Genomic DNA, 13305 nt, shown 5'->3' on the forward strand with positions numbered 1-13305 from the left:
TTGTAGGACGACTGTTCCACCCAAAATCCCCCCAAAATCCCCAATTTCAGCCAATTTCAGCCCCGATTTTGCCCAAAATCCCCAAATTTCAGCCCAAAATTCCCAAATTTTTTCAGGAATGTCACTCACATCCCCCAGAGCTGTACTGGCCCTGCTGGCTGTAGCTGGGGGCGTTGTAGGACGACTGTTCCACCCAAAATCCCCCCAAAATCCCCAAATTTCAGCCGATTTGAGCCCCGATTTTGCCCAAAATCCCCAAATTTCAGCCCAAAAGTCCCAAATTTTTTTTGGAATTCCACTCACAGCCCCCAGAGCTGTACTGGCCCTGCTGGCTGTAGCTGGGGGCGTTGTAGGACGACTGTTGGCCGTAGCTCTGCTGGCTGTAGCCCCCGCCCTGGCTCTGGCTGTAGCCCCCGCTCGGGGCTTGGCCGTAGCTGGAGCTGCCGGAGCCGCTGCCGTAACTGGGGGGAAAAAGCAGAATTTTGGTTAAAAACGGCAATTTTGGTTTAAAAACGGGGTTTGGGGAGAAAAATATGGATTTGTGTAAGAAACAGGTGGAAATTATGGAAACAGAGCTGGGTTTTGGCTGAAAAACACCGGGAATTTCACCCACAAAACGGCTGAAATTTGACGCCCAAAATGGCAGAGTTTAAGCCAAATGAAAGTGGAATTCACTCAAAAAAATGACCAGAATTTCACCCAAAACCAGCTGGAATTTACCCTGAAAATAACCAGAAATTCACCCAAAAAAATAAACAGGATTTGAGCAAAAAAACACCCAGAATGTGAGCAAAAACCACATAAAAATCACCCCAAAACCACCTGGAATTCACCCAAAAAAACACCTGGAATTCACCCAAAAAACACCTGAAATTCACCCAAAAACCACAGAAACTCACCCAAAACCACACAGAAATTCACCCAAAAAAACACCCAAAAAACACCCAGAATTCACCCAAAAAAACACACAGAAATTCACCCAAAAACACCCAGAATTCACCCAAAAACACCCAGAAATTCACCCAAAAAGACCCAGAATTCACCCAAAAACACCTGAAATTCACCCAAAAACCACAGAAATTCACCCAAAAACACCCAGAAATTCACCCAAACACACCCGGAATTCACCCAAAAACACCCAAAAATTCACCCAAAAACACCCAGAAATTCACCCAAAAACACCCGAAATTCACCCAAAAAACACCCAGAATTCACCCAAAAACACCCAGAAATTCACCCAAAAACACCCAGAATTCACCCAAAACCACCAGAAATTCACCCAAAACCACCTGAAATTCACCCAAAAAGCACCCAAAAATTCGCCCAAAAACACCCAAAAATTCACCCAAAAACACCCAGAAATTCACCCAAAACACCCAGAATTCACCCAAAAACACCCAGAAATTCACCCAAGAACCACCCGGAAATTCACCCAAAAAAAACACCCAAAAAACACCCAGAATTCACCCAAAAAAACACCCAGAATTCACCCAAAAAAACACCCAGAATTCACCCAAAAACACCTGAAATTCACCCAAAAAACACCTGAAATTCACCCAAATAACACCTGAAATTCACCCAAAACACCCAGAATTCACCCAAAAACACCCAGAAATTCACCCAAAACCACCCAGAATTCACCTAAAGAACACCCAAAAATCACCCAAAACCCACCCAGAATTTGACCAAAACCCAGCTGGAATTCACCCAAAAAACTCCTGGACAAAAATTATTAATTTTTTAATAACTCATTAATAATTACCAATTAATGAGTTAATAATCGCCGGCCAGCGGCCCAGGCGGCCACAGGGGGGCTCTGGGGTCACTGCAGTGACCGGGGCGGGTTTGGGGTTCCCAAATTGGGATTTCACTGAACAATTAACACTAATTAACACTAATTAATTAATTAATCACCTTCCCGAGGCGGAGGCAGCCGCAGGGGCTGGGAGTACCCAGAGTAAGAACAGATTTGGGGTCACTGCAGTGACCGGGGCGGGTTTGGGGTTCCCAAGTTGGGATTTCACTAAACAATAACTAACAATTAACCCTAATTAACAATTAATTAACTAATTAATCACCTTCCCGAGGCGGAGGCGGCCGCGGGGGGCTGGGAGTAGCCGGGGTAGGAGGAGCTTTGGCCGTAGCTGCCCTGGGAGCTCTGCCCGGAGCCGAAGCCGCCGGAGCCGTACGAGGGAGGAGCCGCCGGCGCTGAGTAACCTGCGGGTAATTAACGGCTAATTAGCGCTAATTACTAATTAATTATGGGAAAATAGGGGAAATGGAGGGAAAACGGGGGAAAAAAACACGGGGAAAAACCACAGGAAGCTGAGGGAAGAAATCACAGGGAATTGAGGAATTTGGGGGAAAAGCCAGGGAAATTGGGAAGCAATTAACAGTTAATTAATAGTAATTAATGACAAACTTCAAATGGAGGGGAAGCAAGGGAAGGGGAGGGAAAACAGGGAAAAACCACAGGAAGCTGAGGGAAGAAATCACAGGGAATTGAGGAATTTGGGGGAAAAGCCAGGCAAATTGGGAAGCAATTAACCATCAATTAATAGTAATTAATGATAAACTTATAATGGAAGAGAATAGGAGGGAAAACGGGGATAAAAACATGGAGAAAATGGGGAAAAAACCACAGGAAGCTGAGGAAAAAAATCACAGGGAATTGAAAAATTTGGGGGAAAAGGCAGGGAAATTGGGAAGCAATTAACAGCTAATTAATAGCAATTAATGATAAACTTCAAATGGAGGAGAATAGGAGGGAAAATGGGGAAAAAAACGTGGAGAAAAACCACAGGAAGCTGAAGGAAAAAATCACAGGGAATTGAGGAATTTGGGGAAAAGCCAGGGAAATTGGGAAGCAATTAATAGTTAATTATTAGTAATTAATAATAAACTTCAAATGGAGAAGAAGGGCAGGGAAAATGGGGAAAAAAACGTGGGGATAAAACCACAGGAAGCTGAGGGAAAAAATCACAGGGAATTGAGGAATTTGGGGGAAAAGGCAGGGAAATTGGGAAGCAATTAACAGCTAATTAATAGTAATTAATGATAAACTTCAAATAGAGCAGAAGTGGAGGGAAAACCGGGTGGATTTGGGGTCAATTTTGGGGCTTTCAGGAGCGACTGGAGCTCAGGTTTGGGTCCAAAGGCGCCGATTTTGGCTCCAATGGGACGCAAGGATGGGGATTGGGGAATTTTTGGGGATTTTTGGGAAATTTTGGGGATTTTTTGTGGAATTTTTGTGGAATTTTTGGGGAATTATTGGGGAATTTGTGGGGGATTTTTTGGGAATATTTTGGGGACTTTTTGGGGAATTTTTGGGGGATTTTTTGGGAATATTTTGGGGACTTTTTGGGGAATTTTGGGGGGATTTTTTGGGAATTTTTGAGGAATTTTTTGGGAATTTTTGGGGGATTTTTTGGGAATATTTTGGGGACTTTTTTGGGAATTTGTGGGGATTTTTTGGGAATATTTAAGGGACTTTTTTGGGAATTTGTGAGGGATTTTTTGGGAATATTTTGGGGACTTTTTGGGGAATTTTGGGGGGATTTTTTGGGAATTTTTGAGGAATTTTTTGGGAATTTTTGGGGGATTTTTTGGGAATATTTTGGGGACTTTTTTGGGAATTTTTGGGATTTCTGAGCTCACTGGCTGCTCTGGCTCTGCACAGGCAGTTCTGGGATCAGTTTTGGGTCCAAAGGTGCTGATTTTGGGTCCAATGGGATGCAAGGATGGGGATTTTGGGAAATTTTTGGGTTTTTTTGGAATTTTTTGGGATTTCTGGGCTCACTCACCATTCTGGCTCTGCCCAGGAAGTTTTGGGGTCAATTTTGGGTCCAAAATTGCCGATTTAAGGTACGAAAGCACCAATTTTGGGTCCAACGGGATACAAGGACGGGAATTTTTGTGCATTATTTTACGTTTTTTACATTTTCCCCTCACTCACCGCTCTGGCTCTGGCCGTAGGAGGAGCTGAACCCCCCCTGTCCATGCCCCGTGTCAGTTTGAACACAACGTGATACAAACCCGGGGATTTTTGTGCATTATTTTACATTTTTTACATTTTCCCCTCACTCACCGCTCTGGCTCTGTCCATAGGAGGAGCTGAACCCCCCCTGTCCATACCCCGTGTCCCTGGGGCAGTTTTGGCCTCAGGTTTGGGTCCAATGGAGTAGAACAATGGGGATTTTGGGAATTTTGTGAATAATTTTATATTTTTGATATTTTTATTGTCACTCACCGCTCTGGCTCTGGCCGTAGGAGGAGCTGTAGCCCTGCTGGCCGTAGCCCGAGTCGGAGCCCTGCCCGTAGCCGCCGTAGCTCTGCTGCCCGTAGCTCTGCCCCCCGCCCTGCCCGTAGCTCTGCCCGGGGGGCGCGGGGTAGGCGCCGTAGCTGAGGAGAGAAAAAAAACAAAATTCGGGAGAAATTCCAACAAAATGGGGAATTGCGGGGGTGGGGAAGGGTTTGGGATGGGGGCCGTACCTTTGGGTCGCCGTCTGGCTGTAATCTGGGGAGGGAAGGGTTAAAAATTCGGGTTAATCGAGCAAAAATCGCGTAAAATAGATCAATTTCTGAAATTATTACATCTGGAGAGGGAAGGGTTAAAAATTCGGGTTAATCGAGCAAAAATCGCGTCAAATAAATCAATTTTCTGAAATTATTACATCTGGGGAGGGAAGGGTTAAAAATTCGGGTTAATCGAGCAAAAATCGCGTCAAATAAATCAATTTTCTGAAATTATTACATCTGGGGAGGGAAGGGTTAAAAATTCGGGTTAATCGAGCAAAAATCGCGTCAAATAAATCAATTTTTTGAAATTATTACATCTGGGGAGAGAAGGGTTAAAAATTCGGGTTAATCGAGCAAAAATCGCGTCAAATAAATCAATTTTTTGAAATTATTACATCTGGGGAGAGAAGGGTTAAAAATTCGGGTTAATCGAGCAAAACTGGCGTAAAATAAATCAATTTTCTGAAATTATTACATCTGGGGAGGGAAGGGTTAAAAATTCGGGTTAATCGAGCAAAAATCGCGTCAAATAAATCAATTTTTTGAAATTATTACATCTGGGGAGAGAAGGGTTAAAAATTCGGGTTAATCGAGCAAAAATCGCATCAAATAAATCAATTTTTTGAAATTATTACGCCCCGGGGAGGGAAGGGTTCAAAGTCGAGGGTAATCAAGCAAAAATTGCTTAAAATAAATCAAATTTCTGAAATTATTACGTCCGGGAAGGAAAGGGTTCAAAGTTGAGGATAATCAAGCAAAAGTCGCATGAAATAAATCAAATTTCTGAAATTATTATATTTGGGGAGGGAAGGACTAAAAACGGGGGTTAATTAATGAGAAATTGCTTAAAATAAATTGGTATTTCCTAATCTGTTAAATCTGAGGGAAGAAAGTGTTAAAAACTGAGATTAATCAAGTAAAAATCGCATCAAATAAATCAATTTTCTGAAATTACTACGTCTGGGGAGGAAAGGGTTAAAAATTCAAATTAATCAAGCAAAAAACGCTTTAAGTAAATGCACTTTCCTAATTTATTAAATCAGGGGAGGAAAGGGTCAAAAATCAGGGTTAATCAATCAGAAATCACCTAAAATAAATTTATTTTTCCACATTTATTAAACCTGGACAGGAAGCTCTTAAAAATTGCGGTTATTCAAGCAGAAAGTACCCAAAATAATTATATTTTCATTAATTCATTAAATCGAGGGAGGAAAGGGTTAAAAATCGGGGTTAATGAATCAGAAATTGCCTAAAATAATTAAAATTGCCATAGTTCATTATCCTGGGAAAAGGGGGTTTAAAAATTGGGGTTAATTAAGAAAATTTGTTTAAAATGAATATATATTCCTATATTTATTAAACACAGCAAGAAAGGAGTTAAAAGTTGGGGTTAATTAATGAGAAATTACTTAAAATAAATCAATTTCCCCTCATTTATTAAATCTAGGGAGAAAATGGTTAAAAATTTGGGCTAATTACTCCAAAAAAAAATAAATCAAAAGAATTACTTAAATAATACGCTAATAGTCATAATACTATTTTATTTCCAGACGAACAACAATTCAATAAATAATATATAAAAACAGATTTTCCCCAATGTATTAAGATTTTTTTTTATTATCAATTTAATTAGATGATTAGAAGTAATTTTTATTTTCGGGCAGAAATAACGAAATTTCAGCATAAAATAAAGAAAAAATTGGGTGTTTCATCCACCCAAAAGGAGCGAACCCCGGCTAGAGTGAAATTTCCCGCCCAAAAAGAAGATTTATCTTTACTTCCCCCACATCACTGCAAATTTTGTTATTTTTAATTGTAAAAAAAGGGAAAGTAAAGATGAATTTTCTTATTTAGGTGTGAAAAAGGACACGAAGCCTTAAAGCCCCCTCAGGCTCAGTACAACGAAAAGGGTCTAAAATTCCGGTTTTTACAGCAAATATCCCCCTTTAAAAGCACTCAGAGCTCGAATTTAATTGTTTGTGTGTCACAAAAAGCAATAATAAAGTTAATTTATTTATTTCCACAGGAAAAGAGCAAGAAAGAGTTTAAATACCCCTCAAGCACCACATAACAAAAGGGGGCGTGAAAGCACATGGCTCTAACGGCAAAAAGCCTCCAAAACCTCACAAAATGAAGGCATTAAATAATTTATACATCAAATTAAAAGGAAAACTTTGAAATTTAAATATTTCGTTGTTCAAGTATAAGGGAAACTCTCAACTCCCTTCAGGCTTCGCCTAACAAAAGGCGTGCCCGCGGGGGGAATACTTGGAGGATGTAAAAAACTAAATTTAAAATCAAAATATCCCCCCAAAAATGATATAAACAGCACAATAAAACACAAATTTACTTATAAAACTTTATATCTCATTAAAATACTTTTAATTCTCCCTCAGAAATTCGCACTGGATAGTGCGGAACTGAATCCTCCCCCTCACACGGCGGCAAGTTCCCGTCTCGCCTGGAAGAAACCGCGGGGGGATTTTTTACGGCCAAAGCCTAAATTTTAGAGTTTAAATTTGGATGTACCTGCTTAACTTGATTAAATTTGATTTAATTAGACTTGATTTGATCGGATTTGATTGAACGGAAGAACCCGGATGTGTCACTGCGGCAGCGGCGCCGCGCACGCGCCGCGCGCACAAAATGGCGGCGGTGGCGCAGAGGCAAAACCACAAAATGGCGGGCGGGGGAAAAAGCGGGTCCCGGACCCCCTAAAACATCCCAAAACTCCCCCAAAATCCAAACAAATTCCTGGGAATTGCACCAAAAATTCAAGTCATTGTGTTAAAGTTGGTGGTTGTGGGCTTAATTTTCCTCCCCGCTGCCGGCGAGGAGCATCCGGGCGCGGCGCTTTGTTCGGCCCCCGCCCCACCCGCGATGGTTTTAGCAGCAAAAATAACCCAAAAGAGCGCCCGAAATTTGCAGGTTTGGGTTTAAAATATAAGTGATATAAGTGTAATGAGGAGAAATACTAAAAGGAAAATTAATTAAGAATTTAAAACAGAGAACTGAGGCGCGGCGGAAACGGGACAGCATCAAATCCCACACACAGCGCGCAAATCACACACAACCCCAGAGCAGCGCTGACGGCGAAAAACCCACAATGAAACAACGCCTTAACTACACCAATTAACGACAAAACGCCCATTACAAAGAGCATTAATTAAAAACAACACAACCAAGGCCGTATTAAGCGCGGCGGCCGCCGGAACCCCCTCAGGTTTCCCCCCCCGGTGCTCCCAAACCGCGCCGAGCGCTGCAGCCCCCACCCGCCCCCGGGGCAAGGAGGGGTCTGGGGGTCCCTCCCCGGTGCTTGGGGGTCCCTGCCCGGGGAAAGAGGGAGCTGTGGGGTCCCCACGGCGCCGGTACCGTTGGAGGCCATGGCGGTGCCGGGCGTTCCGCGTCCGCTCCACGTGGCGCCCGCACTGCGCGCCGCGCGCGCCCGCCAGCCCTTTTATAGCCTCGGCCGGCGCCTCCCACCAACCCGCGAGAGGGGAGGGCAGCTCGGGGAGCTCCCCCCCTCCGCGGCCTCGCGGGATGGTACGGTCCTGGCGGGAAAAGGGGGCGGGGACCGAGCGGGGGGTGGGCGGGGAAATGGGCGGGGCTTAGCGCAGCGCCGGGGCGCCCCCTGGCGGAGAGCGGCGGGAGCGCTGTGGGAACGCCATGGAGACCCTGCAGGCCCCTCTGGAACATTCCAGAAACCCTAAGGAACCCTAGAGAACCCCCTGGAACCCTCTGAAACCACACGGACACCCTGCGGCATCCTCTGGTACCCTTTAAAGACTCCATAGAACCCTATGGAAACCCTCTAGAATGCTCCGGGACCATATAAAAACCCTACGGGAGCCTGTAGAAACCCTGTAGAACCTTCTAGAGACCGCCAGAACCCCATGAAAGCCCTCTGGGACCCTTTAAAGACTCCATAGAACCCTATAGAAACCCTCTAGAATGCTCCGGGACCACATAAAAACCCTACAGGAGCCTGTAGAACCTTCTAGAGACCTGCAGAACCCCATGAAAGCCCTCTGGGACCCTTTGGAGATCCCGCGGAACCCCGCAGAACCCTCTAGAACGCTCCAGGGCCCTATATAGCTCCATGGAAAGCCAATGGAACGCTCTAGAACCTTCTAGAGCCCGCCAAGACCCTACGGAACCCTCTAGAGCCCCATGGAACCTTCTGGAACCTTCTGGAACCATCTGGGACCCGACAGAAACCCCACAGAAGCATCCGGAACCCCCCCTGAGCACCACGGGAGCCCATAGCCCCTCCCCCCTCCCCAATTAGGCCCCTCCCATTAGCTCCGCCCCGCCCTAATTAACCCCTCCCCCACCCCCATTAAGCCCCTCCAGCTCCAATTATCCCCTTCCCATCCTAATTAACGCCTCCCCCCTCCCTAATTAGCTCCGCCCCCGCTTTAATTAGCCCCTCCTCCCGCTCTAATTAGCACCCCCCACCCCAATTATCCCCTCCTTTCTCCCTAATTAGCCCCTCCCTCATTAACCCCCCCACCCCAATTAACCCCTCTCTCCTCCCAGTGAGCCCCCCGCCCTAATTAGCTCCGCCCCCACCGTAATTAGCCCCTCCTCCACTCTAATTAGCCCCCCCACCCCAATTATCCCCTCCTTTCTCCCTAATTAGCCCCTCCCTAATTAGCCCCCCCACCCCAATTAGCCCCTCCCACCCCAATTATCCCCTTCGCATCCTAATTAACACTGCCCCGCCCTAATTGGGCCCTCCCCCTCGTAATTAACACCGCCCCACCCTAATTAGCCCCTCCCCCAATTAGCTCCTTTCGCCCCCCCTCCCCCGCCCCCAAAAAAGACCAAAAACGCCCCAAATTTCGGGGTGGGGGAGGGGCAGATTCCCTTTATTGGCAATAAATAAGCGACGCGGGGGGTGGGGGAGGGGCGGGGCTTGGGGAGGGGGCGGGGCTTGGGAGAGGAGGGAGGAGCCAGATTGGCCACGCCCCTCCTCGATATTTGGGGGCGGGGTCACCCCAAAATCCCAAAAAATTGGGGGGTGGGGGAGGGGAAATAAAGGGGGGAGGGGCCTGTGGGGAATTGGGGAGGGGCCAGCTGAGGCCACGCCCCTTTTCCAAATTTTGGGGGGAGGGGTTTGGGGGGGCCCCACTGCAGGGGGCGGCCCCAAAACACCTCCCGGGGGGCGGGGCTTGGGGTGGGGGAGGGGCCGAAATTGGCCACGCCCCCTCCCTGAATTTGGGGGTTCTTTGTGTGGGGGAGGGGCCAGTTTTGGCCACGCCCCCTCTTTGCATTTTGGGAGGGGTTTGGGGGGACGGGGGAGGGTGGGGGGAGGGGCGGAGGTGGGGGAGGGGCAGGTGTTGGCCACGCCCCCTCCTGAAATGGGGGCGGGGTCCCCAAAATCGTCACTTCCGGCGCTTCCGGGCGGGCTCGTCCACTGTGAGAGGGGGGGGAGGGGAGAAAAATGACGTCATCAGAGGGGGTAGGGTGACGTCATAGGGGTGACGTCATAATGGTGACGTCACGGAGGGAGGGGGGTTGAGGTGGCCACGCCCCCCCCCTCCCGCCCCTCCCCCCCCCCCACCGGGTGTTAGGGGGGGGGGGGACAGTGACGTCACAGGGAGGGACGGTGACGTCATAGGGAGGGGACAGCGACAATGAGGAAACAATCACATCATGTGGAGGGGTTGTGACGTCACAGGGACGGGACGGTGACGTCACGTGGAGGGGACAATAAGGAGGGGACAATGACGTCACAGCGAGGGGGGGGGCAGTGACGTCATAGGGAGGTGACGGTGACGTCATAGGGAATGGACAATGAGGCGGCAATGGCAGGGGTGCAATGATGACGTCACCGGGAGGGGACGGTGACGTCACGTGGGTGGCGGTGACGTCATAGCGGGGGGGGTGACAGGGAGGGGACAATGACGTCATAGAAGGGGACAGCGCGGGGACGCGCCGGTGACAGAGGTGGCCATGGAGAACCTGGGGTGGCAGTGGTGGCACCGAGATGGCACCGAGGTGACAATGAGGCGACAATGGCGACACCGAGGTGACAATGAGGTGGCACACAGGTGAGAACGACAGTGAGGTGACGCAGGTGGCACACAGGTGACAATGAGGTGGCACAGGTGGCAATGGGGACAATGACGATGGTGACACACAGGTGACGATGGTGACAATGGTGACACTGAGGTGACAATGGTGGCAATGGTGGCAATGGTGACAATGGTGACACACAGGTGACGATGGTGACAATGGTGACAATGACACACAGGTGACACTGAGGTGGCAATGGTGACACAGGTGACAATGACAATGGTGGCATGGAGGTGACAGTGGTGACAATGGTGACAATGACAATGGTGACACACAGGTGACACACAGGTGACACTGAGGTGACAATGGTGACACACAGGTGACACACAGGTGACAATGGTGACACACAGGTGACAATGGTGACAGTGGTGACAATGCTGACATTGAGGTGACACTGAGGTGACGATGGTGACACCGAGGTGACACTGAGGTGACAATGCTGACACCGAGGTGACACACAGGTGACAATGGTGACACACAGGTGACACACAGGTGACACACAGGTGACAATGGTGACACTGAGGTGACACTGAGGTGACAATGGTGACACACAGGTGACACACAGGTGACAATGGTGACACACAGGTGACAATGGTGACACTGAGGTGACAATGCTGACATTGAGGTGACACTGAGGTGACAATGGTGACACACAGGTGACACACAGGTGACAATGGTGACACACAGGTGACAATGGTGACACACAGGTGACAATGGTGACACTGAGGTGACAATGCTGACATTGAGGTGACAATGGTGACACTGAGGTGACACACAGGTGACACACAGGTGACAATGGTGACACCGAGGTCTCCCCGTACCTGTGGGCGGTGCCGGGCCCCGGCCGGGTCACGCTGGGGACGAGAAGATGGAGATGAGAGGGGGAGGGGACACACGGGGACACACAGGGGACACTGAGGGGACAGGGAGGGACCATGGAGTGACCATGGAGTGACCATGGAGTGACCATGAGATGGTCAAGGGGACAGAGAGGGGATGGAGGTGACCATGGAGGTGACCATGAGATGGTCAAGGGGACATGAGGACTGTCATGGTCACTTGGACATGGTCAAGGGGACAGGGAGGGACCATGGAGTGACCATGGAGTGACCATGGAGGGACCATGGAGTGACCATGGAGTGACCATGGAGGGACCATGGAGTGACCATGGAGGGACAGGGAGTGACCATGGAGTGACCATGGAAGGACCATGGAAGGACCATGGAGGGACCATGGAGGGACCAGGGAGTGACCATGGAGGGACCATGAGATGGTCAAGGGGACAGAGAGGGGATGGAGGTGACCATGGAGGTGACCATGAGATGGTCAAGGGGACATGAGGACTGTCATGGTCACTTGGACATGGTCAAGGGGACAGGGAGGTGACCATGGAGGTGACCATGGACGTGACCATGGAAGGACCATGGAGTGACCATGGAGGGACAGGGAGTGACCATGGAGTGACCATGGAGTGACCATGGAGTGACCATGGAGTGACCATGGAGGGACCATGGAGTGACCATGGAGTGACCATGGAGTGACCATAGAGGGACCATGGAGTGACCATGGAGTGACCATGGAGTGACCAGGGAATGACCATGGAGTGACCATGGAAGGACCATGGAGGGACCATGGAGTGACCATGGAGTGACCATGGAGGGACCATGGAGTGACCATGGAGTGACAGGGAGTGACCATGGAGGGACCATGGAGTGACAGGGAGTGACCATGGAGTGACCATGGAGGGACCATGGAGTGACCATGGAGGGACCATGGAGTGACCATGGAGTGACCATAGAGGGACCATGGAGTGACCATGGAGTGACCATGGAGGGACCATGGAGGGACCATGGAGTGACAGGGAGTGACCATGGAGGGACCATGGAGTGACCATGGAGTGACCATGGAGTGACCATGGAGGGACCATGGAGTGACCATGGAGGGACAGGGAGTGACCATGGAGGGACCATGGAGTGACCATGGAGTGACCATGGAGTGACCATGGAGTGACCATGGAGGGACCATGGAGTGACCATGGAGGGACAGGGAGTGACCATGGAGGGACCATGGAGTGACCATGGAGTGACCATGGAGTGACCAGGGAATGACCATGGAGTGACCATGGAGTGACCATGGAGTGACCAGGGAGGGACAGGGAGTGACCATGGAGTGACCATGGAGTGACCAGGGAATGACCATGGAGTGACCAGGGAATGACCATGGAGTGACCATGGAGGGACCATGGAGTGACCATGGAGTGACCATGGAGTGACCATGAGATGGTCAAGGGGACAGAGAGGGGATGGAGGTGACCATGGACCATGGAGGTGACCATGGAGGTGACCAGGAGATGGTCAAGGAGACAGGGAGATGACCATAAAGGTGACCAGGAGATGTTGCAGATGACCAAGGTCACCAGGACACCATGGAGGTGACCATGAACCATAAGGTGACCATGGAGGCGACCAGGAGATGGTCAAGGGGACGGGGAGGTGACCGTGAAAGTGACCACAAGGTGACCATGGAGGTGACCATGAACCACGGAGATGACCGTGAAGGTGACCATGAAGGTGACCAGGAGATGCTGGAGATGACCAAGGCCACCTGGCCACCACAGAGGTGACCATGGAGGTGACCATGAACCACGGAGATGACCGTGAAGGTGACCATGAAGGTGACCAGGAGATGCTGGAGATGACCAAGGCC

At 49.2% G+C, this 13305-nt stretch overlaps 2 protein-coding genes across 2 annotated transcripts in view; both read right to left on the minus strand.

Moving 5' to 3' along the window:
- FUS (FUS RNA binding protein) overlaps nt 1-8051 on the minus strand; it is a 28525-nt gene extending 20474 nt beyond the window's left edge. Inside the window, exons 1-5 of the mRNA XM_058823081.1 lie at nt 7891-8051; nt 4492-4516; nt 4250-4401; nt 2079-2217; nt 304-461 (exon numbers count right to left, since the gene is read on the minus strand). Of these exons, the coding sequence (XP_058679064.1) occupies nt 304-461; nt 2079-2217; nt 4250-4401; nt 4492-4516; nt 7891-7903 (487 nt within the window). The 5' untranslated portion in view covers nt 7904-8051. The remainder of the gene's footprint in view (nt 1-303; nt 462-2078; nt 2218-4249; nt 4402-4491; nt 4517-7890) is intronic.
- Nucleotides 8052-9737: 1686 nt separating this feature from the next.
- Nucleotides 9738-13305, minus strand: part of ATP2A1 (ATPase sarcoplasmic/endoplasmic reticulum Ca2+ transporting 1) — a 40827-nt gene continuing 37259 nt past the window's right edge. Inside the window, exons 22-23 of the mRNA XM_058823068.1 lie at nt 11421-11453; nt 9738-9937 (exon numbers count right to left, since the gene is read on the minus strand). Of these exons, the coding sequence (XP_058679051.1) occupies nt 11449-11453 (5 nt within the window). The 3' untranslated portion in view covers nt 9738-9937; nt 11421-11448. The remainder of the gene's footprint in view (nt 9938-11420; nt 11454-13305) is intronic.

Source organism: Ammospiza caudacuta, chromosome 37, assembly GCF_027887145.1.
Source record: "Ammospiza caudacuta isolate bAmmCau1 chromosome 37, bAmmCau1.pri, whole genome shotgun sequence".
NCBI classification, from domain to species: domain Eukaryota; kingdom Metazoa; phylum Chordata; class Aves; order Passeriformes; family Passerellidae; genus Ammospiza; species Ammospiza caudacuta.